The 27,080-nt window shown below is 38.2% G+C and overlaps 2 protein-coding genes and 1 long non-coding RNA gene across 7 annotated transcripts in view; 2 read left to right on the top strand and 1 right to left on the bottom strand.

The window, feature by feature from the left end:
* Window positions 1-15,941, top strand: part of LOC123875553 — a 19,300-nt gene extending 3,359 nt beyond the window's left edge. Inside the window, exon 2 of the long non-coding RNA XR_006798165.1 lies at window positions 15,815-15,941. This is a non-coding gene — a long non-coding RNA (uncharacterized LOC123875553). The remainder of the gene's footprint in view (window positions 1-15,814) is intronic.
* Window positions 1,142-11,539, top strand: LOC123875536 (DNA repair and recombination protein RAD52-like). 2 transcript variants are annotated; one of them, XM_045921416.1, is made up of 6 exons: window positions 1,142-1,484; window positions 2,197-2,329; window positions 2,998-3,149; window positions 3,425-3,886; window positions 9,770-9,884; window positions 11,308-11,539. In XM_045921416.1, exons 1-6 carry the CDS (start codon window positions 1,437-1,439, stop codon window positions 11,493-11,495), a joined length of 1,098 nt encoding a protein of 365 aa, XP_045777372.1. In that variant the 5' UTR covers window positions 1,142-1,436; the 3' UTR covers window positions 11,496-11,539. The 2 variants fall into 2 exon arrangements, with proteins under 2 accessions (XP_045777372.1, XP_045777371.1); XM_045921415.1 differs by lacking the exons at window positions 9,770-9,884; window positions 11,308-11,539 and having other exon boundaries at window positions 1,172-1,484; window positions 3,425-4,528.
* On the bottom strand, window positions 12,849-26,979 carry LOC123875540. 4 transcript variants are annotated; one of them, XR_006798156.1, is made up of 8 exons: window positions 26,634-26,978; window positions 19,754-19,869; window positions 19,289-19,441; window positions 18,846-19,022; window positions 18,179-18,484; window positions 17,739-17,865; window positions 16,773-16,815; window positions 12,849-16,533 (listed from the first exon to the last, which is right to left on the bottom strand). XR_006798156.1 is itself a non-coding variant. In XM_045921423.1 (7 exons), the coding sequence occupies exons 1-6, from the start codon at window positions 26,776-26,778 to the stop codon at window positions 17,749-17,751; spliced, it is 1,014 nt and encodes a 337-aa protein (XP_045777379.1). In that variant the 5' UTR covers window positions 26,779-26,979; the 3' UTR covers window positions 12,849-16,815; window positions 17,735-17,748. The 4 variants fall into 4 exon arrangements, 3 of the variants coding, with proteins under 3 accessions (XP_045777379.1, XP_045777378.1, XP_045777380.1); XM_045921423.1 differs by having other exon boundaries at window positions 12,849-16,815; window positions 17,735-17,865; window positions 26,634-26,979; XM_045921422.1 differs by having other exon boundaries at window positions 12,849-16,813.
* Window positions 26,980-27,080: the final 101 nt, after the last annotated feature.

A 27,080-nucleotide genomic window follows, 5' to 3' on the forward strand; every position in this document is an offset into this window, starting at 1 on the left:
TGCAATCTAGGGCTTTTAATTTTTTTTAATATAAATCATCCCACGTAAAACCATATACATATAAATAGTAGGGCGCGTGAGTTCGCGGCCCGCAAGCGGACCGCAATTTTTCTGCTCATCAAGTTGAATTTCGGGTCCTGATCATTTTTTGCCAAGAAACCACTCTTCCATCTTTTATAATCTTCGAGATAGACACCGGCGAAATTTGTATGGCCGCCATATTGAATCCGCCATTTTGGTTTTATTTTTCAGCTCCCTGTCTATTGGATGAAGTTCTGAGTGACATTTGTTCGAGCACCCCCCACCTATCTTCAATACCCTGACCGTGCTCCTCACCGAAATCCTCAATCATCAGCTCTATCCATATTTTTCCTCCGAATCATTTTTTGTCCTCTATACGAAACTATTGGTAAAAAAAACATACAAAGAGGTGATCAAATGAGTCAGTCAGTCAGTCAGTCAGTCAGTCAGTGAATCAGCACGAGGAGATATAGTATAATAGTTATATAGTATAGATATAGTATAATAGTTTCATATTTACAAAAACGAAAAATCTCTCAAAGAAATAACAAAAATTAATAGTGCTACACTACTCCATTCCATTTTTTGTTCAAGTTTGCTTCTAAAATCACCTTATTCAGCTTCGAGTGCTTATCGATTTACATTGCGGCTTAATCACTGAGGTTAGTTTACAGGACTTGAATGTTAGCGGGAATGTATAAATGGAGCAGTTGAAGCTACATAAGGTGAATTTAGAAACGTGTGCCATGTTTGGGCTCTTGTGTTGTATGCCGTGATGTGTCCATGCTTAGAAAGTCATTGGTAAGAAATGAACTAGTTTCATATCATTCTACCTACTTTATAAGATTATATCTCTACCAGACAAACTCAAAAAGTTGGATTTGATGAACATTTCCTCAAAAAATATGAGTTAATTTTTAAGACGTGCTTAGTTTTTGACACCTGTTCAGTAATTAATAACGTAGTGATTACATACTCTTTGAGCAAATGGCAATTAGTAGTCTAGCACAAGGAACTTGGAATAAGGAAAGGAGCTATTCACTATTGTGAGTCCAGTAGTTGGCAGGATCATCAAATTGAATCTGGTCACACTGTGCAATAAACTATAGAAGAGTTATGTCAAACTTGTTTGGTGTTGGTGTTGGTGTTTATCTAAATTCATAATTATTTTCAATTCAATTTTTCTCTTGAATTAACTGCGATTTCGACTATTTAACTACTTAAATCAACACCAAAATGTCGATATGTTGTGAATTTAAGCATATATTACTATTTACAAATATCTACGTTTGACAAAGTTTTGAAGTTAGGTGTTTCAATGGAACTTTAATTTTTATATACGTTGCATTTCGTGGGTAAAACGCAAGTTTCGGATCGAGTTACATCTATTGGTACGACACACGAGATCTATAAAAATGCAAAGGAAGCCGGGCTTTCCTGTTGCCAATTGCAACATAAGAATAGTAAGTAACAATTAGTATTTTGTTATTTACATAAGTACTTATTATTAAAAAGGCAAATGTTCTTTCAATTTTTTTATTATTTAACAATTAAAAATCTAGGGATATATAAATATATGGGGATTCTCGTATAGGTTAGAATTACAGTTGCAGATTGATGTCCACATGGACATCAACTAGACCAGACTAGATTTTTCTAAAGTATTTTACTTTAACAAAACTTAAAAGTTTTTTTTTTTAAATAAAAATTGCAAGCAAACTAGCAGGCAAGTCACCGGATGTTAAGCGATTGCAGCACCAGAGGTACCACCGAGTGTATGTACCTAATGGAGTGCATTTAATCATTTAAAAAAGTTCTATTGTGGGTCTTAAAATGTGTAATTTTATAGGCCCTGTACATTTTTCATGTAATTGCTATACTCAAGTTGCATGCAGCCTAGTATCTGTACTTATATTAGAACACTAGCTGATGCCCGCGACTTCATTCCTGTGGATATACATTTTTAAAAACCCAGTAGGAATTCATTGATTTTCCAGTCTGAAAAGTAGCCTATGTGTTAATCCAAGGTAAAATCTATCTCCATTCCAAATTTTAGCCAAATCCTTCCAGTAGTTTTTGTGTAAAAGAGAAACAAATATTCATCCATACATACAAACTTTCACGTTTATAATATTAGTAGGATTTACATCTTGTATAGTAAGAATGTTCTGTTAGCCGGACAGCACGGCCCCATCAGAAGGTGTGGAGGAGGAGGAGCCTCCGCAGCGCCGCCAGCAGCTCATCAACTACGGCCACTCTCAGTGGGGCTTCAACAACTGGAGTTGGGCTGTCACCAAGCAAGACTTGGGTCTGCAAGTTTCTTTATAATAGTCTTTTTGTCAAGATAAGCTTGTGCTTAACTATGATCATGCCTATAGGACATAGTTTGATTAAAAAGAGCTGGTTTCACAGTACACAATTTTTTATTAAATAGCATGTTTTAAAACAATAGATTTGTATTCTTGGTATTTGTATGGTGGGAGGCTTCAGCCGTGGTGCTAAGTGATTTTGTGTTCCAGTATGATGCCGTGTAGAACCCATACCGGGTTTAATGAAAACTGTCATACCCCTTCCAGGTTAGCCTGCTTCCATCATAAACTGCATCATCACTTACCATCAAGTGAGTTTGCAGTCAAGGGCTAACTTGTATCTTCACTAATGCAGTTCTATTGTTTATTGTTTTCGTTTGCACATATTTTACTGTAATTTATTTATTGTTTTTGTAAAAAAAAATTGTCTGATTATTAAGTGCCAACATCTTAACATACAGCCATGTTAAATAAAAAAATTAACAAGGTTACGCCCAAGTTGTTTTCAATGTGTACCGCGACTCTTGGCTGCTAGCCGGATCATGGTAGAACATGTCCAATCTCCAAACTCTTCTCATTGTGAGAGGAGACTCATACTCAGTAGTGAGCCGGAGATGGATTAATGATGATGATGTTGACAAGTAAAGTTATCTTATATCGTTATCAGATTTCGTGGAGATATCAAACGGCAAGTACACGGCGGGGGTTGTGTCATTCGTATCAGTCTCTGTGAAAGGCCTCGGCATCCATCGCGAGAATGTCGGCTACGCGACCTCCACCGCGCCGCACAAGGGCGCCGCCATACATAACTCTAGAAAGGTTAGCAGATTCTGTACCTTCTAATATTATATTAAATACAAAAGTGTATGTCTGTCTGTGTTTTTCAAGGAATTGGATTTACGTGTAAAAAATTATGAAGTTTCATACAAAATTTTGATTCCAGGTTGTATTGCTGAAAACCGTTTCAGAGGTTTACGTTAAAGATTAAACTTACATGCGTATAATTGCAATTTTTAGACTATGAAATTTGAGCTATTCATTGATTATACCAGTCTGTCTTAATTTTTTTAATAAAGATTATGTATTTATTTCAGTGTGCGGTAACAAACGCCCTGCGCGAAACGTTGCTGAGTTTTGGTGGTACTGTCGCCACAGACTTGCTGGAGCTGCTCGAGGCGAATCGAAACGATACCCCTCACCAAAACCAGAATCAAACCCCCAACCAAAACCCAGTCAAAAACCAGAACCATGTATCGTCAGACCCGATCCATGAAAACAACCAGAATATTGCAAACACAACCGCCAACAAAGTTACAGAGAAGAGTGTGTCGAAAGTGAAGAAAGATGAGGTGCCGGGCGCGGCCAAACTTCCAACGGGTCCATTGAAGAACATGGTGCAACCTGTGGCCAAGGCGCATCCGATGCCCGCCAACGTGCCGGCCAACGTACCGCCCAACGTACCGCCGAACGTTGCGAACCGCCCGCAGCCAACAGCCAACGCACCACGACATCCCCCGCTCGCGCCCGCACCTCCAACCCTCCGCCCCAACTCTAACGTAAGTTTCGTCCTCCAACCCGTCATGGGAGGGGTCGTACCCCCCATGTATACGAACCCCACGTATACCCCTAACCGCATAGCCCCTCCGCCGCCACCGATGTTCCCAAACTTCTACGACTATTCCGGGCCGTGGCACTTCGCGTACGAGCCGTTCGACCGTCACCATGGCAACGTGAACCTAAACTTTAATATGCCGCCTAAAAACTTGGTGGTGAACAGTCGCGCTGGATCCGTGGAGTGTAAAGGACGTGAGGAGCATTACGGTGGGCAAGGTTGCTGGATCAAACCTACCATTTTCTATGATGGATTTTGGACAGAGCAAAAGGTTAAGAAGTGGGTAGCGGAGCAGGTGGAAAAGCAGTTTCCAGACGACCCCGCACACAAACAGCCCCCGCCCGACCCTGCACCCAACTCCTAATAAATTGTTTATAGCATATTTAGTGATCTAAGGGGTAGTAGGAAGAAATAGAAATTAACAGAACGTCTGTTCAATACAAAGTACGAAAAGTACGTGCGACGGTTAGAGCTTAGAATATTTTGACTTTCCTTAAACTATGGCTGAAACCTATAGAGCGCACTTAAACTTTATTAATACTTCAGACAGAATTAAATCAGACTTATATATCTGCATAAGTCTCGTTTTAACTTTGACTTAAAGTCTGAGTAAAGTACTTAAGGGGCATGAGACGGGCCTGGCCGCGAAATTCAAATTTAATTTGGTTTTTCGAAATTTGTGAACTAATACGACAACGTAGGCTTATGACATTTTAATTGCGACAATGGCAATTATTCTCACAAATTAGTCGATACTTAGATAGTACTTAAATAATAGACGACCTCCTGCCCGCTGGACCGATGACCTGAAGAAGGTGGCGGGGAGCGGGTGGATGAGGAAGGCGGAGGACCGTGTTTGGTGGCGCGCTCTTGGAAAGGCCTATGTCCAGCAGTGGACGCATACAGGCTGATGGAATGGAATGGAAAAAACTTAAATAATAGAGCTAATTTCTTAAACTGGACCCTTTCAAGTAAAGATTTTTATATAAACCTATGAGGATAATACTGCCATTGTCGCAATTAAAATGCCATAAGCCTACGTTGTCGTATTAGTTCACAAATTTCGAAAAACCAAGGAATTTCGCGAGCAGGCCCGTCGCTTCCACCTTAAGTCTGTTTTCTATAGATTTCACCCTAATGACTTTGCTCAGATGGCTGAGATCTATAGAGCATACTCTGCTCGAGCTTTACTTGGAGTTAACACAACACATCTGATTCGTATTGACAGTCTGTTAAATCTGAGCAAAGTCAAGGTATGGCCTATAGATTTCAGTCTAAGGCAGCCAAATGCTGGCTGACTGGATATTGTTTTTATGAGCAGACCTACTGTTACCTGTCTATTTTGTGGTGAGGATGACTTACTGTTTTCTTTGGTCTCAATTTGCTGTTAGCTAGGTATAAATAGTGAATTAAGAAGAATGCCATGGAATTTGGAATCTAACAAAATATGGAATCTATCCATGCACTATTGTTAGCATTATGGCCACTGTAGAGATGGGCTCCACCTTCTCATTATCTTAGTTTGTTTTGGAGTATTTTATTAGGTCCAGTTGTATATTAATGTTAAACTTGGACCATTAATGCAAGCAAAATGAGATGGCATACCAATTGGATTTGTCAACTTTGGACTAAATTTTTACCTTTAATCCTAATATTGAAGGAACATTGACTTGCTCAACCAATTTCGCTTTCATTAGTGATGAAAGTTTAACAATAATCGTAACCTAACTTTAATCTCCTATCATGCAACTAGAATTTATTGTTGGAAAATAAGGTGGTTAAGTAGTACGTTTGTATGTAGACTTGCCAAAACCGAAGCACCATTTCGCACATTGTAAACAAATATGTATGACGTCACTTCTATGTTTTCATACAAACTCCCTAAGGAACGGTTTGACGTTTGATAAAAATTTGCTAATTTGACTAGTAGTCATCATCTCAGTTCAGAACTCCCAATTTTTGGATAGTGCCATTTTTGTTTTCAATGTAATTATGTTAAAATTTTGGCTCCAGTGGGAAAAAATTTTTCGTGTTTCGTTGTATCGAACGTCACTTAACTAATGTACAGTCAAAGGCCGTAATTCGTTTAGCACCTTAATGACCATATTCGCGTGGCACGGTTTTGCAGATGCGTTAGGTGTGTGTGGCGTGTTTAAAGAAAAAGGTCATAAGTGCGACAGGTTTTTGATGTACTAGTTTCGCAGAATTGCTACTCAATTTCGTAGGCCGACAGCTACAGTGATATCAAGATCAGTGCCAATATATTTTTACTTTATAGTTTTCTATAACCGAATATTGTAGGATAAAGGAGTACCTATAACATTATTAAAATGTAGGATCTAAGTAAATGTGGCGTAGCAGTTAGTGGTAAAGAAATGTCTATTGCATTTTCTTACGTGTTAAGTCTATCTCACTTATTTGTACTAGGTTTAAGGTTTCTCCCAATATAATGGAAATTCCGATCAAAATCTAATATAGTTCGTTCAAAATGAGACAGCAACAACGGTCGATTTTGGTCGGAATTTCGTACATGTTCGAGGATCCTTTATTATTTTTATGTGATGTTTTTGTCACAGTACGATGGAATTGCGTATTTCTAGTTTATACTTTATAGATGTACAGGCTTGGACATTTACATCGCGCGACGGCTTCGATGCGATTTTGTTCACGGAGACAAGCTAGTACAGGCCGCTCTCTCTTTTGCACGATTAAGTAGAAGTGAAAAGGACGCACTATCACCGTAATTGGTCAATTGTAACCATTCTCTAAAGGCACGTTTATATTGCTCGGTACAAAAGTTTTGCCCATGCCTTCGCCCGTGAGGTATCGGGGTACAATATTAATCATGAGATATTTTATTTGTATAATTAATATAAATAGTATTTTTAACAAATAAAACATCAGGAGTTTTGAATCTAAAATTTTACAAATATAACAAAAATCAGTCAGAGAAACACGCCAACTTACGGTTAAATGAACAGTCCAACGAGCAATCCAAATCAACGTAAAATCAAAAACCGAGAAAAAATGATGAACACCAAACGATACGACGCGACGTGATACACTCGGAAGACAAATTTACGGGCGTTTTGGTTACAATGTAAACGTGTCCTTTTTCTGTAATTTGCGTTTAGTGTTGTGTGTTTCTCTAGTTTTTTGACGTGACAACGTCTTATAATTCGATAGAGCCGGCTGCACGCACGAAAAAACATGACTCATGCGGCGTTACTTCGCTCTGAGGCGTTCCATGTAAGGCTTGAAGTGCAAGCGAGAGCGCGGAACGAGCGACAAAGAAGCACAATCGGCCTTTGTTGTCACATTCAACTATCGTCAGTAAACCGACTTTAGAGACAACCAATTTTTTTTTACTATTAGCTGGTCTCCGTAACCGAACTACATATTGAAGTTAAAATATAAGAAATCAAATATGAAGTCGAATCAAATATGATTCTATGAATGAAAGGAATATCAGCTGAACCTTTTTCTTTTTTAATATTGTTAAAAAGGACGGAAAACGAATAATATTAAATTAACAACTTAAAATTTTAACGCTACCAATCATGGTTAAGAAAAGATTGATATGCAATGTTGCAAGGTTTGATAGTTCTAAACTAAAATGGGTTTGTGTCCTTTTCTTTTTTAACCCCCGACCCAAAAAGAGGGGTGTTATAAGTTTGACGTGTGTATCTGTGTATTTGTGTGTCTGTGTATCTGTGTATCTGTGTATCTGTCTGTGGCATCGTAGCGCCTAAACGAATGAATCGATTTTAATTTACTTTTTTTTGTTTGAAAGGTGGCTTGATCGAGAGTGTTCTTAGCTATAATCCAAAAAAATTGGTTCAGCCGTTTAAAAGTTATCAGCTATTTTCTAGTTTTCTTGTAGAAAAGAAGGTTAGATAACCCCCTTAGGTTCATAATATTCAAGTGTCAATTGACAAATGTCAAGCTGTCAAGATGGACGTTGCCTAGATATACATAATTATTTATTTGAAAATGATTTGTCGGGGGTGTTGAAATTTTTTAATTTACACTTGTACATTGATGAAGTTAATAAACTGAAGAAACCTGAAGTCAAGCTATAGATGAAAATGATTTATATAATTTGGAAGATGAATACCGAACAAACGATAATACTGCTTTTGGTGCACTTCCCTTTACAGCTCCACAAGTGCCAATGATGGTTTTGTAAGAAACCTCAATTTTATTTTGAATTAATAGTATACAGCTATAGAAATGACCTTTATAGTGATTTAGAATATTTAAATAATCTGCGTCTCCCTAGCACCGTAGATTGCTTTTGGCAGCTCTGACTGACAGATACTCTCTCTTACTCGTCATTCTCGTGCTAAGGGCCTGCAAAACTAGTATCCAATCTGAATTCTGAACACAACTCTTTTTACATTGATAAGGAAAAGATGCGAAAAATTTACGAATCACATATGTATAGAAGAGCTGATACAATGTGCTTCATTCTTCATAGTAGTAATACAAGGTGTATTTACACACATACGCGCGCGTTCAGTATGTCGTGCCGTCGCGCTTTGTCTGTCCGGGCCTTAAGAAGACTTTGCGTGGTATGCACTTGTGCAGTACACTGTTTTTATTACAATAAAAACTGTTTGAAAATTTCCAATGTTTGATTGTTAAGTTCGATTTTGTTTTTATATTCCCAAATCAATGTGATTTATTCTATAGTACACAATTCCTAATCTAAATGCCGGGTCTTGGATAAAAATAAATGCACCCTGATGAAACATATAGGCACAATTCATGGACGATAGCTTTAATGGCACAATTTGTCAAAAATTGTTTGGTGTTTTTTGACAACGTTGCTAACACCGTATCCACAAAATCTACTATGAGGTCTCACTGTGTGCTCGAACTTCGAAGCACTAGGTTGGCGATCTCAATGGATCGGAGACGGTCGAAGTGCTACAGAGTATACGGGAAGCAGAGGAAGAAGACCTACACTAGGTTTCATTAATCTGATAACTGTGACACGCCAATTTTCAATAATCTAATTGGTGGAATCCACACTGCGTTCGAGCGCCCTGTGAGACCTCATAGTAATGATGGTAAATACGGGTATCGAAGGGTTATTATAGATATATTGATAGTTAGTAAAATTGTTATTAGAAATCTGGATTTGGTGACATCATTCAGTTTCTTAGGACAAGGGTGCCGTCATATAGCGGCCGCTGTACATTGTCGAATAGCGTCACTGAAATGATATCTACTGAAATATGCGGTGTGGTTTCGTTAGAGCATTTTTCGCGCCGAAAAATCTGTGTCAAAAACGCTGCAACACTGCCGTTATAATACCTATTATAGCGGCCGCTATGTGACGGCATTGCTAGGCACTTTCCTATGTCAGATGACGGCTTCGCTATTCTAAAAAGCTTTAGCGCTTGAAGGCGATCTTACCCGATGGTAAGTAACTGTAGACTAATTCTGAGATCTATTGAACCTACTTTGGCTTTCCTCAAACTTAAGAGTTAAAACGAGACATTTATGTGTGTGCTAATAAGTCTGTTTTGTTTTAACTATGTATTAAAAGTTAAGTTTGAGCAAAGCCAAAGTGCTCCTTATAGATTTCAGCCTAAGGCCGTTTGAGTTGAGTTTGAGTGACAGCGACGTTGAATTCCATGATGCCTCCCAGTTCCAAGGCAGGCGAACCAGTGGTAGATGCATTTGACGATTCAAAAGTACCTACTTGAGAAAGTTTATTTGAATAAAAATCTTTGTATGTATGTATTTCTACTTCCCAGCCAGCTGTGGCCATTGTTGAGACTGTCAGATGACCATAAAGCCTTGATATTCCTAACAGGAGGTGAGGCTAGAGGACATGAGCGAGGAGGATGCGCGCGCGGAACGCAAGCGGCGCCAGAGGCAAGCGCAGGAGGAGTTCCGCCTGAAGCAACTGATGAAGCAGAAAGACATGGGTTAGCATACAACACTCTCTCAATATACAGCCGTGTCAACAAGCGCTGGCACGTACCTACAACAGATTCAGACATTGCGCTTATGTAGTGTCTATGAATAAGCGCAGGTGTTTCATGAAGTCTCGTACGCGGCCAAACCTATGAGCGCGACAAAGAAAGTTATTGTTTTGTTTTTACTACTACATAATATCATGAAATACAGCGTGATTAATATCGATAGTCGCCCGGTAACTCAGTCGACGTGAAACTCAAGCATGTGTAATTTATATGGAAGTTGCCGTGTATATAACTTTATACGCATGGAGCCGGCAACTTCCATACAAATTACATATTCCTGTAGCCGTCAACCGTGCGTATAGTGCCCGCCAAACAACTTAGACCTGAATCTTGTAGTGGGCGTTGGCGAATCCGGGAACGAAAGTCGACGTACCATCAACCAATCGCGTGCACTCGCCATTCGCCAGCCAATCGCGTCAATGATGCAGTTGTTTGCCGGGCATTGTATAGCTATTATAGGCTCTTAGGTTAAATAAAATGTTTTCTGAAAAAATTGGATATGTAAGAGCGCTTGAATTTTGCTCAGGCTTTAAATAGAGTAAAAAAACAGACAGATTTATAGGAGACATAAATCTGTCTCGTTTTATTTATAAATCAAGCGAAAGTACACTCTATAGATCTCAAACTAACTTAAATAAGTTTTCATTTTGTATTTTCGGTTAAAGAAATGTCATAATTATTATTTACGCCCACATCAATTTGGCTGTGTTATAAATATAAGATTAATGGATACTTAGTTATTTTATTATTTGCTGCACCGTTACAGTAGGTACTAACTACCACTTTTATAAGTTGCATCGGCAAAATTCGCTTGCGCAGAAAAGAGCAACCTAACGCCGACTAACTACTAACTAGGTAAGTGAATGGCGAGCCATTGGCGAGTACAGACCTTATGGTACCCTACCCCCTAGAGCCTAGACCCTACGAGAATAACAGAAACTCGTGCGCGCGTACAAAACATCGCGCGAAGGCAACAAAACAACCAATAGTGGACGGAATTGCGCTATGATTGGCTGAGATACTTTCGCTTCATTCAAAAATAAGATTTCTGCGCATGTACATCGGCGTAACTTATAAAAGTGGTACTGTGAGGTACCTACACTTCTCAGGGTTCCGTAGGGTGCCAACAGGACCCTATTGCTAAGACTCCGCTGTTCGTCCGTCTGTCTGTCAGCGGGATGTATCTCGTGAACCCTAACAGGCAGAGAGCTGAAATTTGCACAGAATGTGTATATCTATTGTCGCTATAACAACAAATAAAAAAAAAGTGTTACTTATTTCTTATACATATATACAAGAAAGAAAGAGAGAGAGAAGAAAGAGAGTTGGACTCGCACTTGACTGGTTTTTAAAATTTCCACTTCAGATGATAACCAAGAGATGAATAAAGACAGTTTCGACACGGTGTTGATGGCAATACCGAGCCAAGACATTGTGATAGGGGAGACTGGCAACACTGCGGTGGTGGCCAGCGCCAAGCGGAAGTCGCCCGCGTCCGACAGTGGCGCCGCCAAGCGACGGACTGTTACCAAACTTGATACCATTGAGAAATGATACCAACCAAACTAAGGCTGAGATCTATAGACTGTACTTTGCATTTGCTTAGACTTAAGACAGTGTTAAAACGAGACAGCGTTATACCGTTGGAATAAAGTTGTCTCGTTTTAACTGCAACTTAAGTCTAAGCAAAGTCAAAGTGCGCTCTATAGATTTCAGCCTAAAACCCCTATTTCACCGTGTATTTTATCGGTGTACCTACTTAAGATACCTGAAGTCACTTTGAATGTGTATGTTCATTCATTCCTTTCTCGTGAAACATAAATACCTGCACAGACGATGAACAGTCTTCGGTGTACTCTTTGCCCTTCAAGATCTTTTACAACTGTATAGAATAACACGAGGGACCAAAAGTACCCCATACAAAAAGTCCCCCCAAATAACAGAGTCTACACAAACCAATTTTGAAGAAAAATGGGACCAATCGACTGATTATTATGTTATTTACATTGTTCAACAGTGTTTTTTGTGTGTTTATATTTTGCTCAATAAAATTTATTATTATTATTAAAATTTATTATAATAACATGTATGATGTACTTAGATTATAAGATATTAGAACTAAGCCTCGGTCAATGAATAGACGACTTTTCTCATTTTTGAATTATTTTTAACTTATATTCTCCTATCCCCTCCAACTGAGCAAAGTTTGTGCTAGTAGCTACGGTGAGTTTAAGGTATTGTGGCTTTTTAAATTGAGGGTAGGACAACTTTACTGTTCTAGCAAGTCTACAATCGAAGACGAAATCTATAGAGCGTACTTTGACTGTGCTCAGACTTAAGTGTCAGTTAAATCGAGACAGATCGCTTTTCTTTTTAACAACCTCGACTTAATTCTAAAGAAAATCAAAGTGCGCTCTATGGTTGTCAGCCTTAGTGCCATCGACTATAAGGCTCAATTTACACTGGAAGAGAATTTCTAAAATATTATAAAGCATATTGGCTTTTATCTCCACCACGTAAAACACAAAGTTCTCGCCCAAATGTAAAATTCGCCGGAATGCGGGGGAATTTTCTTTCTCAGTAGAAATTGATGCTTTACTGAGTGGAGATAGAAGTCAATATGCTATGTAATATTTTAGAAATTCTCTTCCATTCCCTTTCAATGTAAATTGAGCCCAAGTGCTCGACATCTCTATTGCGTACAATTGAAATTCCATCTTACTGTCTTGGATGAATAAATACTCCTTACTGTAACGAAATAACGTCCAAAAAGTGAATTTGTTATTGCGTCTGTCACAGCGCCGTTCGGATTTTTTTTAATGCTCGTTCTTAGCGATTTAGTCTTGGTGTTGCTTGTATAGAAGTCAATAAGGTAGGGTTCAATTTTACAAATGAAACAGCTTTTGTGAAATCATACTCTTTAATTAAACTCGCTAACAAGTTACGAACTTACACAAATATATACAGGAACACGCTTAAAACTCTTAAACCTCAGAGTGTTGTACTCAGGCATAAGATAAAAGAAATAATCGCCTTAAGTTAATATTTAACACTAAGGGCGCATTATCAGAAATTGTCTGTCAAAAAACTTTCTGTCTCACTCTCTCTACGAATATTAGAAGCGTACGTCCGATACCCCGTCTGCGGGTCTAGAGTGCATGAGCAGTGCTTTCCAGCGCGCATCCGAATTTCTTTTGACAGAAATTTCTGTTAACTTAAGATGCAAACACATGATTGTGTTATGGGCATTACAACGCAATGTAGGGCAAAAATCAATCAATCGGGGCGCGCCAAAGCGAACAGCAACAGATTGTATGCCTCTGATCGATTTCTTTCATGTGATTAAACAATGTGTTTGCACCATTAAATGAACAAAAAGTTACTTTACGCACTTACTAGCTAATAAATTAACACCTCTTTATCCAGTACAGACACTATTACAGCGTAAGAGACCATAGTTAAAATGAGATAGACTTATAGCTTCATAAACCTGTCTCGTTTTAACTCTGACTTATGTCAAAGTGCGCTCTATAGATCTCAAACTTTTACATGCTGGTCTCTTAAGCGTTCTAAAATAACAATTAAAATATCCTAAAGGGTTCTTCTCAAAACTAAATATATATAAATCGATTATCGATTGATAAAGTCAATTAAGATTAAATATAGATAATGTTATTATAATAGTCATCGTATTTAAAGTAATTGGAACCATAGGGAAGGAACACAAAATATAAACCGATCTTCTATTTTTTTTTTGATATAAAAACTAAATATTATGTTTTACAGTATGCTTGCAATGAGATTCTACACCTCGCCGACATTGATAGAATTCGAGAGTCGAAACAAAATAATGTCAAAGTAAAATGTACCTAAAGTACTAGATTTAAAGTAAAAAATTACGTACCATCTATTTTAATTTCGAACGTTTCCACTAAGAGCGCTGGCTGTAGACGTATGGACAAACTTGAGCATTAAAACAAGGCTGTTTAGGAACATTTTACTTTATGCGTGACTTTAAATCAAGGACTTTTAGGTACATTTTACTTTGACATTATCGTGTTTCGACTTCGAATTCTAAAAACGTTAGCGAGATGTAAAATCTCATACTAGCCCTAATAAAGTTTGGTGCGAAAATCTTACTTTTTGATTTAGTACAAAAGTTTTATAAAACAGTGTTTTTAGTTTAATTGTATTTGATTGATTAAATATGTTATATTGTAAATAACAATTACGTACCACGACTAATACGACTTTGAATTATTGATATTTACATTTGTTGAAATAAGCCTAAAATCATTAATTTAAAGTATGTAGTAAATCTTCTTATCCTTATAATATATGAAGGGCAAAATAAGACGGAAAACCAATGAAGTTTATAATATTATGTTCATAATTAAATGTGTATGTAGGTAGTAAATGTAAGTATATAGAAGCCTTAATTAATACAATATATATTAAACTTTATTGCGACATTTAAAGCTATTAGTTTTAATTTGGTTGTAAATAGATATCATTTTAGATATGAGACGAGGAGCTGGCAAACAAAATGGTGTAATTACACTTTAAATCTGAGCTCATTTTTAAGCAAAACGGCCTAAAACTAGGATGAAATTGAGTCCAAAGTTAGACATGTGTGTTACGCATCTGCTTCTTTTTACTCGACTACGGAAGGTTTATGATTTTAGCAGTCTATGCATGTATGTTTGTATCTATGTGTTCCACCGTAACGCCTAAACTACTGAGCCTATTTTTATGGATGAGATGTCAATCGATTAATTATTACGATCCAGGTGACATAGGTTACAATTTATACAAACAAAATTTGTAAGACATAATATTATTATGTTATATCTAACAAAGACCATAACAATATTTTAAGAAATACAAGTTATTGACATTGTCAAGTATGTATATCTATGAGACAATAAATTTTATTAAATCTAACTCAAGTCTGTTCGAACATTGCAATGACATTAGAAGACACATAATACGCCATCCCATTAGTAAGAGTTCCTTCTCAAAAAGCCTCTTCTGCACTGGGCCAATACTATATAATCATTTGCCAAAAGATATAGCCACGAATGAGGTTTCTTCCTTTAAAGCAAAATTAATGTTTTTAATAGAAAAAGGTTACTACTCCATTAATGAATATATAACTGACAAGGTATAAGAAATGTAAAATAATGAGACTAGAATTACTTAGTACTTCTTAAAATATGTAGAAATAATATTTTAATAACAAGACATGACTGTATTATTGCATTATTGCATGCCGTAAGGTAGAATTTGGCAGAACACTAGGAATAGATATTAAGATCTGTAAACTAACCCAAATTCGCAATAAAGAAAATTGAATTGAAAGTTTATCATTAAATAGGACTAAAAATAATACTATTCTTTTCGCAATGTTTGTTCAGATTTAGTGTTCTTTTTATGATGATAAATGCTGATAAGCCTCTTTAAAAATGCTCAAACGTAACTAAAAAAAACGATAAGAGCCGTCTTGCTAATGAAAGCACTACGCCTTCTATATAAATAATGAAATCAAAAATCGGTTTAATTTAGTCGCGAAGTTTCTTTAGCACCCAAAATTAACTGCATTTTTAGCATTTGTAGGATTATTGAATGAGTTTCTGTCAAAACTAAATACTTTTTATTTACTCTATTTTTCTCAAAAAAGTTGAGACATATAGATATTAGTTTCTAGAATATGTCTGCAAAATTTCATGGACTTTGGTTGCTTAATATTCAAATGAAATTGGAACTACGATTGTATGAAGCGAGTGACGGAGAGACCCCTCTTAAAGGACAAAGACACTTTCGCATTTATAATACAGTGATACAGTCTACGACATGTACTTTAGCAGTTTAAGGTATGTTATGCATTACGTATGGAGAGTATATTATAGTAATACACTTAGTCCAGAAACTACAGTAGTTTACTGTTTAATGTACAGGGCAGTATTTTGTTCATAAAACGTAAAAATAGCTCCAGAAACTCTTAATTTTGAGAAAAAAGTATATGCAAAAAATTCTGAAAAAATAAAAGTATCCACACATTGATTGAAATATTGATACTATAAGGTATCAATGTTTTTTTTTTAATTTTTGATCGTAGTCATAGTATTAGTGTCAACAAACAAGGAATGAAAAACTTTGAGTTTTTCTGAAGTATTAAATAATATAAATATTTTTGCTTAACCAGTAGTCAGTATTATTTTATTAAACTACATTAATAACGTATTTTATTCTATAGTTATTCGATGCTACGTGCGTATAAGTTAATATAAACTACGTAACGTAGACACGTTCATACGAGCCGTGGAGCTCGATAATTAATGATCAATGAAATATAAAACCTTTTTCAAACCTCTTTTAGAAATAATTTTATTGACTATAAACTAAAATATTTTAGTGCTTTAAACTAAAAAAAATATATTTTATTATAACATAAAACAAATCCTTCCAAATCTTTATTTATACACAAGTATTTTAGTGAATATAACTTGATGATGATACAGAGTAGCTACTGTGAAGATTAACATATAAACTAACTTAAAAACTTCTTATATCTTAATAGTCCCAGCCATAGCTGAAAAAATAAATGAATCATAATTAAATGACTAACGTATACAGTATGCTATGGAGTATTCATAAAGGTAGGCGCACACTAATAAGTCTGGGTCGCATAGAGCTTGTATTCGTTCGGAAATTTAAAGAGCTTAATCCTTGTGATAATATCATTTAAAAACATGTTCTTGATGTTTTTTACACGTTGAGTCAGTTGCGTCCAAGTGTGCGCGAGCCTTAACGGAAGTAATATGAGCATACCGTACAATTCCTTGCCGTGAAGTGAAGTCACTTTCGTGTTACTCTGTGGACAAAATAAAAAAAAAATAGTATATTCATAAAGCGTGTGCTACACGGTTTCAAACGGCGGTTTGAAACAGAGGTTTGAAACAGTGTAGATAGTTGTTTTATGCCAAATTTCGTTTGACCTTTAAACACCCTTGGCAGCAAGGCTTGCGTTTGAAACCACTGGTAGAAGCGTTGGTTTGAAACTTGTTTGAAACCGTCTAGCCGCTTGTTTAAAACCTCGTGTACGACAGTCACGTTGCAGCGGCGAGCGCAGCCAGACGTACGCGACGACGACGTTCTCAAAATGAAATGAGAAGAAGAAGAACGAGAAGTAGTTACAGAACTTCTTGAGCTATATAGAGACTTGCGCTGCCTTTGGGACTTAACATGCGAGTAGTACAAAGACTCGACACAGAAAACTTCTAAGAAGACTTATTTTTCTTTCTTTTTTTTCTTCAATTGCATACAAAAGAGCAAGATACACCCCAACTCTTTGTTCTTTAGATAGGTAAGGCGCCATGACGTCGTTGTAGTGAATATACGGTGCGAGCGTAGAGACGTCCTATTCACGCAACGTTCTATAAAAACTGATGGTTTCAAACATGTTTTAAACCGTGTAGCCGGTAAAGCGCAAATCTGTTTTTTCTGTTTCAAACCGCCGTTTGAAACCGTGTAGCACATGCTTTATAGTCACCCAGCGGGCGGTGGAGAGAGCTATGCTTGGAGTTCCTTGATGTGACAATTAGTATTGTGGCAACCCCCTGCCAGAAACTTTCAAACTGGAAGGTCTGGCACGCGTTGGCTCTTAGCCAATAATTCCACCAGATCGAAACCTGGGCAAATCAGTTAATTCTTTAGTCGTGTTGTAGTCGTTCGTCCCCCTCGCCTTCACAGTGTTTCAATGCAACCGCAATATATAGTCGTCTCTCTCGCACTTACGTGTGTCACACTAGACGGGCACTTCTTCCTGCTCCTTCTCACGCTGGCGCACGGCAACCGCGGTCTCCACCAGCAGGTACAGGCACTTGAACTTGTCCCGCTCGCCCTCGCCGTGAGCGCCTACAACCTGAAAGAGATGGAGATAATAACATATTATCATTATTATACTCTAAAATATTGGAAACTTGAAACTAGTAATAACCAAGTTTATGAATATCTTTTAGGTGAACGAAACTATGAGAGTGAGGGAATAGAGAGGGTTCATCCAGAGATCGCGTCTCCAAATTTATATCAACAGTGGCTAGCTAGAACATACACAATGATCCAGAGGGAATTATGAGAGTGAGAGAAAACTTCTTTCTTCGTTAGTTGTGGTGGGGAGTTGCTGCACGCACCGCCGCGGGACACCACAACAGACGAACGGCAAGGCCTGTACGTACCTGCAGCTTGCGGCTCCTCGGGTGCGGCAGCTGCGGAAGGTGCGCGTGCCAGCCGGGGTCCGCCTCGGCCTCCTCCTCGTCCGCCGTGCGCACCGTCACCACGGCCTGCGCGCCGCGCGCCGCCGGGTGCGCGTCCGCGTCGTCGGGCCCGTAGCGGATGACGGACTGCCACACGGACGGGTCGTACTTGACCTCCTCCTCGCTGGCGGCGGACGAGTAGCTCTCCTCCGCGTCGCCCAGCTCGTCGCCGTCGCTGCGGTACACCAGCAGCCCGTCGCCGTACTCCGCGCCCGGCGAGCCCTCCGCCTGCCACAACGACAGACACTTCAACACGGTGCGCCCATACTTATAGGCAAATTCTAATTCTTCACTTACAGTAACAATTTTACAATGAGATGTTATACATAATTTTCCTGTAGAAAATTTCCACTTTACATAATCAGACTTGCAAAACTACTTAATCTTTTGTTTAAAATATATAAATTCATCTATTGTGCTCGTAGCTTTAGTTTTAAGTTTACGTATTTAATTATCTCGAGTATATCATCTTTGAAATCTAACAAACCTGACAAACAAAAGGTGTACAATAGTACCTACTATGAATAAATAATTTTGAATTTGACTTTGTGTAAAACACTATGCCACGGCCATGCTGACGTGCACTCACCTCGCCCTCGCCCTCGCCGTCCCACTCGACGACGACGCCTGTGCTGGAGCCGGCACCGCCCGAGCCCAGCTGCTTGCGGCCGCGGCGCGAGATGGTGTAGTGCAGCGGGTCGTGGCCCTCGCGCCGGATCATCTCGGGCAGGATGCGGCGCCGCGCGTTTATGAACCAGTTGCATACCTTGGGGACAATAGTTACATGATGAAAATTATAATCAGAGCGCAAATATTTAACCCCCGATTATTTTAATGAAAGCAGTATAATTTCATATTTTACATTATTCCTGACATCTTAAACTTAAAAATTGATTTCATATTCATTGTTGAATTCGTCGAATTGTGAGGCGCACAAGTCTTATCAGATTCGTTTAGATTGCTTGGTAGGTTGCCACGCCGTACGCGTGTATCGTACCCGCTGACTTCAACAGAACATTGTCACTCAGTTACCTGTAACACTGTCAGGTTGGCCTCCTGGCTGAGCGTGAGTTTCTCCGCGTCGCTGGGGTAGGCGTTGTAGCGGTGCTCGTACAGCCATCGCTTGAGAATCTTCACTGAGTGCTTCGGTAGGTTGCCGCGCCGCCTGCGCACTATCATACCCCCCTGTTGACAACATAATATTATTGTGACGACATTTACACCAGCTTTAGTGACAACCCTCAGAATCAGATTATTGGAATTGTTATTTTTACTGAACTCAACAGTTAAATGACTCAGCTCCACTTCACTCTATCTATTGCCATCACCCCATTTTTTATATTCTGATTCCCTTGACATCAATCTCACCTGATGGTAAGTGATAGGTACAGTCTAATATGAAAGTGGGCTAACTTGGAAGAGGTATGAAAGAGGTGAATGACCACAAGGGTAGTAGTAGCATCCAACCCTGATTGTAGCTCTGAACCAATATTTTACCGGTGGTGGTCCGACGTGCACATGCGACAGGCCAGATCTCCGGGACCTGTCGAGCTCGCCATCCGTCCCGGACTCATTGTCGTCCGTTGACGACGTCGACGGGAATCGGTCCCGAGCTGGAACACAAAATTCATATGTTACACAAGGAATCAAAAGCTTAATTTGCTATAACCACCTGAAACACTAATCTGTATGGTGCAACACACCATGCTATATTCACCATCCGTAACTCCCGCTAAGCAACCATGCAGCATATCACATGGTGCATGTTGCACCATATAGATTTTTTTTAATTTATTGGCTGCAATTAGACCTGCTGACAAGTGATGATGCAGCTTAAGATGACTAAGTGTGTTCCTAAGACCTAAGACCAAGTCATTTCGATATTATCACCGCTCCGGTGATAATATCACTTTTGGACGAATTTTAGGGTTCTGTACCTCAAAAGGAAAATGGAACCCTTATAGGATCACTTTATTGTCTGTCTGTCTGTCGTGTCTGTCAAGAAAACCTATAGGGTACGTCCCATTGACCTAGAATGATGAAATTTGACAGGTAGGTAGGTCTTATAGCACAAGTAAAGGAAAAATCCGAAAACTGAGAATTTGTGCTTACATCACACAAAAAAAAAAATTAAAATGTGTTCACGAAAAATTTAATTTTCTAAATCACATATAGATGGCGCAGTCCGTTATTAACTTGCAGGGCTCTACATAAAAGTGTGGTACGGAACCCTTTGTGTGCGATTCCAACCCGCACTTGACCGGTTTTTTAAAATGCTCATAAACTTTCGTTCAAACGATCGAGCTGCCCCTGAACGTCTCAATGGAAGTTTAAGCGGCTAAATATCAGTTCATTACTTTCGAGGGTTCTGTTGGCATCCTTCGGGTACGGAACCCTAAAAGCGATCGCACCACTAATAATTTAGGCAATGTGCTAAGCCAAATACATGAATTGAACGGATTCGAAATGTGTGAGTCAACAACATATAAACATAAAAATTAAATTAAAAATTTAAAAAACCCCCGACACATAAACCTCTAAAAAGTAAAAAAATAATAGGTAAGTATGTATGGGCCCTTTAAGAATAGTATAAATAGTAAAGTTTTTATCCAAGCGCTCGTTGCGCCAGGGGACCGCTACCTATCGTAAACTATGAAAGTCATATTCTGTTGTAGAAAGAATAGTCTTTAGCGGTCCCCCGACGCAACGAACGCTTGGATAAAAACTTTACTATTTATACTATTCTTAAAGGGCCCATACATACTTACCTATTATTTTTTTACTTTTTAGAGGTTTATGTGTCGGGGGTTTTTTAAATTTTTAATTTAATTTTTATTTCACGCTTTTTAAACTTTTATTCATAAATTACCGTTTTTTTGTGCCATTCTAAAACCCAATTTCTATAATAATATAAATCCAATAAGGCAGCTAATATCTCTTCAAAAGTAACATCAATGTTATGTTAATTATACGTTCCATGAAATATTTTTGACCGAACATCACTAAATCAAGAATTATCTGAATGACTCACATAGTTTAACACGACCAAAACGAAATATCTCTTTCTAACATGTCGTTGCTTTAAAAATGTACCCATTTTACGTAGTCGTATAATAGTTCGCTTTTTTTAAGATATACGATTAAATTGAAATCGACTTTCATCCGATGAAATATTGAATAAAGTGGCTTGTATGTCATTTTGTTTGTTATTGCATGTCAAATTTTTATTTGACATAACTTTCAAAAACCGGTCAAGTGCGAGTCTGCCTCACACATGAAGAGTTCCGTACAAGTTTTTTTTTATGTAATGACAATTCAGTTGTCGGATTTTTCTGTTTACTTGGGCCACAGGAGTAGAGTGCTTGGGCTACCTGCCTTTCATGATTCTACGTAAACGGGAAGTACCCAATTTATAAGTTTTGATTCTCTTGAAAGATGACACACAGACAGACAACGAAGTGGTGAAGGAAAACATCGTCAGGAAACCTGCATGCTTAAGAGTTGGCCATAATGCTCCCTCAAAGGTGCGTGAGGTCTGCCAATACGTGCTTGGCCAGTGTGGTAGCTTCTCATTCTGAGAGGAGACTTGTGCTCAGTAGTGAGCCGGCGATGGGTTGATCCTGATGATGATGAATTTTAAACGTATTTTGTCAAAGTAAATAAGCTGAGTTCAAGCAGATAAAATATAAAGAAGGTGCGCCTAATGCATCATCCAAACCTGCGCGACAAAGCGACTACGATGCGGGAACCTCAGCCGCGCGGAGAGTCATCGCCTCCTACGATATTTAATGGTGCCATGCACACCTACGCGACTACATCTTTTTTTTTTTCTACAGATACCTACTGAACCCTAAAAATATTTTGACTATGGTTTGGGTTTGGGTTGATTGTTCGTGGCCTTTGGTTGACTGTTGGATATTATAATTGAATTGATGTTTTCTCGTTAATAACTGTGATTATAATATTTTATAAATTAGAAACTCCGCGCCTACGATCCAAAGTATCGGAGTTTTCCAAAACATTATTTTCAAATAAATAATTATGTATCTAAGCAACGTCCATCTTGACAGCTTGACATTTGCCAATTGACATAATATTATGAACCTCTGTTACAATAGTGAAAGATCCCAGGGCCACCAGCCGTCACGTATTTTCTGACGAACGAAATGTGGACGATTGAGTACAGTGTTAGTATGTACTAAGAACGCATGCCTACAGACCTGCTAGCTTGCTTAGACGGCCAATTTTCAGGTATCAGGTAATCAAGGTACATAAAAACATTACTTACCTCATGTAAATTCTTCAATTTTTTTAATTTTTAGCTGATTTTTTTTTTATATTAATAATTAATTGACATAAGTAAACTATAAGAGAGTGAGAGAGAAGTCAATATATCCTAATACATGTCTTACTCAGTCTCATGCGCGTAGATAATGATGCCCTCGCGCTCAAACCCACAGAGGCATTAAAATTGAATTTAGGGGATAATTGGATCTGGATCGGTCTGTCTTCTTGTAAAAGGTTTTAAAATAGTTGTCTGGTGGACATATATAAAAATGGAGCATCAGAATTTACGTGCAGTTAAGTAATTACTTATTTTGGGAGCTTTAAAGCGTCTGCAAAGCAATACGGCCGACGCGGGAAGTGTCTGGAAGTATTGGCGACATATTTTTAAGGATATTGCCTAAAATATACGTAAAAATCAGTTTGGAGAATTTACGTGAGGTAAGTAATGGTTTTATGTACCTTGATTATCAGATACCTGAAAATTGGCCGTCTAAGCAAGCTAGCACGTAGGCTAGGCATGCTTTCTTAGTACTTACTAACACTACTCAATCGTACATATTTCCTGTGTCAGAAAATACGTAACCTCTGGTGGTCCTGGGATAAAAGTAATAAGAAAACCAGAAAAGAGCTGATAACTTCCAAACGGCTGAACCAATTTTTTTGGATTATAGCTAAGAACACTCTCGATCAAGCCACCTTTCAAACAAAAAAAACTAAATTAAAATCGGTTCACTCGTTTAGGCGCTACGAGGCCACAGACAGATACACAGATACACCGATACACAGATACACAGATACACAGATACACAGATACACAGATACACAGATACACAGATACACAGATACACACGTCAAACTTATAACACCCCTCTTTTTGGGTCGGGGGTTAAAAACAATCTGACGTAAGTAGGCCACGCGTGTTATGATTGATGCTTATCATAGCAAAACTTTTGCAGTAGCGCCAGCAAAGCTGTAGTCTTATCTATCTTAATTAAAATAATTAGTATTTTCAATTTCCAAAGTAAGATAACTATACCAAGTGGGGTATCATAATATGAAAGGGCTTTATTTTTATGCATAATGGTTTTTGATTTATCGTGCAAAATTTTGGTACAAAATACTCGAGTGCGGAACCCTCGGCGCGCGAGTCTTACTCGCACTTGGCTGGAGTTTTGTTTATTCATCCAAGCCCATCTTGCAATTCTGTAGTGTCCATAGGCATTCACTATATCGCACGACAGTATCGATGCTGTATCGCGATAGTAGCAATGCAAAATCATTGTGATATGGGCGAAAATACTACTACTAAAAGTATTTTTTTTTTAATTTTTTATAAAGAATATTAACCACCCAGTTAAACGTAAAGCTTGAGCCAGGAATGGGTACGACAATAGTGCAACGGGTGGGGTTTGAACCGCTGACCTTTCGGAATTCAGTCCGCTCCTCAACCATTGAGCTATCGAGGCTCTAGTCTACTACTAAAAGCCGTGGGCGACCTCCCTAACAAGGATGTCCTTGGAGCGGCAATATTGCGTAACGCTCGTCCATTCAACCCGATCGATGGCGACCCGCGCTCCCCGCGCATCGTTTATATTGTGATGTTTGATATGTATAAGGGTCAAAGCAGATGAACTTTTTGCCTTTGAATAGAATAGAACATTTTTTATTCAAATAAACTTCTACAAGTGCTTTGGAACTGTTAAAAGAATTTACCACTGGTTCCGAATGCCATTCCTTTTTCCTACCGAGAAGAACCAACAAGAAACTCGGCGGTTGCTCTTTTCAATTGTTCAATTTACATAGTATTAGTACATAGTAATTAGTATTATTATGCCATATTGTATCAGTAATTGCAGCCCCGCGCATTGGTGGAGCGCGGAGAGTACCAGAACTTAGTCGGGAAGAAAATCTAGAAAAATATTTACTTGATTGTAATTGCAACTGATTATAAAAAACCGGCCAAGTGCGAGTCAGACTCGCGCATCGAGGGTTCCGTACTCAGGTATTTTTTCGATATTTTGCACAATAAATCAAAAATGTTATGTATAAAAATAAATAAAAATCTGTTTTAGAATGCACAAGTAAAGCCCTTTCATAATATGATACCACCTGGTATAGTTTGAACATTGAAAATATGTACTAATTAAATGTTCATGAACACATTTTTTTTGTGATGTAACCACAAATTCATGGTTTCCGATTTTGTCCTTTACTTGCGCTTTAAGATTTACCTACCTGCCAAATTTCATGATTCTAGGTCAACAGGAAGTACACAATAGGTTGACAGACGGACAGACACAGACAACAAAGTGATCCTATAAGTGTTCTATTTTTACTTTTGAGGTATGGAACCCTAAATATCAACAAATTCCCATGGGTTTTTCACAAATTCTAAATCTGTGCATAATAATATGAAGCCACAGTCATTACCTAGGTTTATACTTAATTATATACAGTTTATGTTAACACACATGGAACTCGGGATCAGCTTAGCTTATTACAAAGCAGAAAATATGAGTCATAAGTCTGCAAAGACTCTGATACACATAATCTGCTATTGCCCCGCTCAGATGCACAAACATAGCAACCACGTAGGGAAACACATCATATACCCTGAGGAAACTGGTGTATCTGGTGACTGGTGGTAAGTTCTGACAAGGGACTATAAAGTAGTGGCGATTGTGATTCAAGTGATACAGGATATCCAAGATAGCCCCAAATAATAAGGAGAAGGGAAGCAAAAAATAAATATAAGTATGACAGAATTTGTGGCGGTGCTTTTAACAGAAATAAAAAAAAACTTATGGAACGGAGGATAATAATTAATGGTCTTATTGGGAATAGTTTTGACCAACACCTTAAGAAACTATCGCTTAACTGTTGGATCAAGGGTAAGATACAGAAGGCTGTGGTTCTTGAGACGGCAAGCATTGTGAGGAGGTTCCCGACTCTAGAATCCTGACCACTGGTGGCTTGGGTCCAACCCACCCCGTTGCTAGTGGGACCCATTTTACCATATCTTTAATCAATTTTTTTTCTTCCATTACTTTAGTTTTCTGTTGTTACATTATTTCTCTTTTGTTTCTGTAACTTAATTGCTTGTTGTCTCTGTTATTTAATTCATGTTATTACTGTAATTTTATTTTTGTAAACATTTTTTAAAAATAAGGTAATATGAGAATAATTTATGTGTAGTTGCTTCAAACACCAGAGTTATTTTTTCTTTCTAATTTTGACAAAAGGCAAAACACTAGAAAATATTCTTATTTGTTATTATTTACTGGATTACTATTTATCATCCTTATCATGACATGGTCTTACAAATGACAAAGCAGATATAATTCATACTATTGTTACAATAATGGGGTCCAGCCCAGTTATCAACAAGGCAATCCTATAACCGTTGGCGCCAAGTAGGTCTACAAATGTCGCGTGATTTTAACCAAGCATCAAAATCACCTGCAGCCGCCGCCATTTTGTTCTACTTGATGGCTGTCATTACTGTCAATGCGACATAAAAACTACAAAGTCAAATTACATGAAAAATAAACATTGATAGCTCAAAGCAATAGGTAGTATCCAAAATTTTAAACATGCATTTGCATAATTATATAATTAGAGACAGGACGGTAAAGTGCAATTCGAACTGGCGCAAATCATAGCAATGATATTGCGTTATGCCGATTGCGTACGAGATAACTAAAAATAACCTAAGCACGTGCCAAAAATTGATTTTCTATTGTAACAAATATCATACCTTGTAACAGGACGTAACGGGACATTGTTTTGAGCGAATTAAGTGGCGATTCCTGATCCAGAAAGTAAAATACAAGACGCCAACACAAGATGAAAGCGTCCAAAGTGGCGCATTGGCGCCATTTTACTTTTATGCGATCGAGTTCCTAGGTGACGTAACAGACCTAGTTTTTATCCCTAAAGTATCCCAAACCTATTTTGGACATAAATAAGCCTAGATTTTCTCATTATTTTGGAAATAATAAATTGTTTTGGTATCAATGTCACCTTGACGTATGTCAAGTCAATCTGACATGCATGGCGGAAACGTGGCGTCGTTTTCAGGCCGGCTTACCTCCAGGGGACACGGATTCTCTATTTGATACACGAGCTTCTCTGATGATTTCTCGAGTGATTTCCCTTACATCGCGTCGTTGCTGATACTCCATTTCAGTCCGGTCACGTTGTTCCTGTGCTATACCGGTTGTAGGTGGTAACATCGTCACTCAATCCATTTGAAAATATTAATTCACCGAGTCACTGATGATATTAATTGAATTTTACACATAAAACACGGTTGTTGATAGACCTAACATCAGTAACGTAAACATTTGACAAAAATAATAAGCACGCTATACGCACGGCAATCCAAATTAAAACACCAAAACACGACTGACGGCTGTTTGGGGGGAAGGCGGGAATATTGCTACAGCGCCGTCGCGCAGTTGTCTCTTTCTATCTCCTTTCAAATTTAGATTCCCATCCTTTTCTTCCGCTCAACGCGCCAATGGTAGAATGGTAG

The sequence above is a fragment of the Maniola jurtina genome, chromosome 20, assembly GCF_905333055.1.
Source record: "Maniola jurtina chromosome 20, ilManJurt1.1, whole genome shotgun sequence".
NCBI classification, from domain to species: Eukaryota; Metazoa; Arthropoda; class Insecta; order Lepidoptera; family Nymphalidae; genus Maniola; species Maniola jurtina.

Excerpts from the sequence above, each read along its gene's own strand:
- LOC123875536 (XM_045921415.1), top strand. The coding sequence starts at position 1,437 with ATGCAAAGGAAGCCGGGCTTTCCTGTTGCCAATTGCAACATAAGAATA. Across the intron at positions 1,485-2,196 it reads CCAATTGCAACATAAGAATA|CCGGACAGCACGGCCCCATC; the intron begins GTAAGTAACAAT and ends ATGTTCTGTTAG. Across the intron at positions 3,150-3,424 it reads CCATACATAACTCTAGAAAG|TGTGCGGTAACAAACGCCCT; the intron begins GTTAGCAGATTC and ends TATTTATTTCAG.
- LOC123875540 (XM_045921423.1), bottom strand. The coding sequence starts at position 26,778 with ATGTTACCACCTACAACCGGTATAGCACAGGAACAACGTGACCGGACT. Across the intron at positions 19,442-19,753 it reads TGCACGTCGGACCACCACCG|GGGGGTATGATAGTGCGCAG; the intron begins GTAAAATATTGG and ends TGTTGTCAACAG. Across the intron at positions 19,023-19,288 it reads CCAACCTGACAGTGTTACAG|GTATGCAACTGGTTCATAAA; the intron begins GTAACTGAGTGA and ends ATTGTCCCCAAG.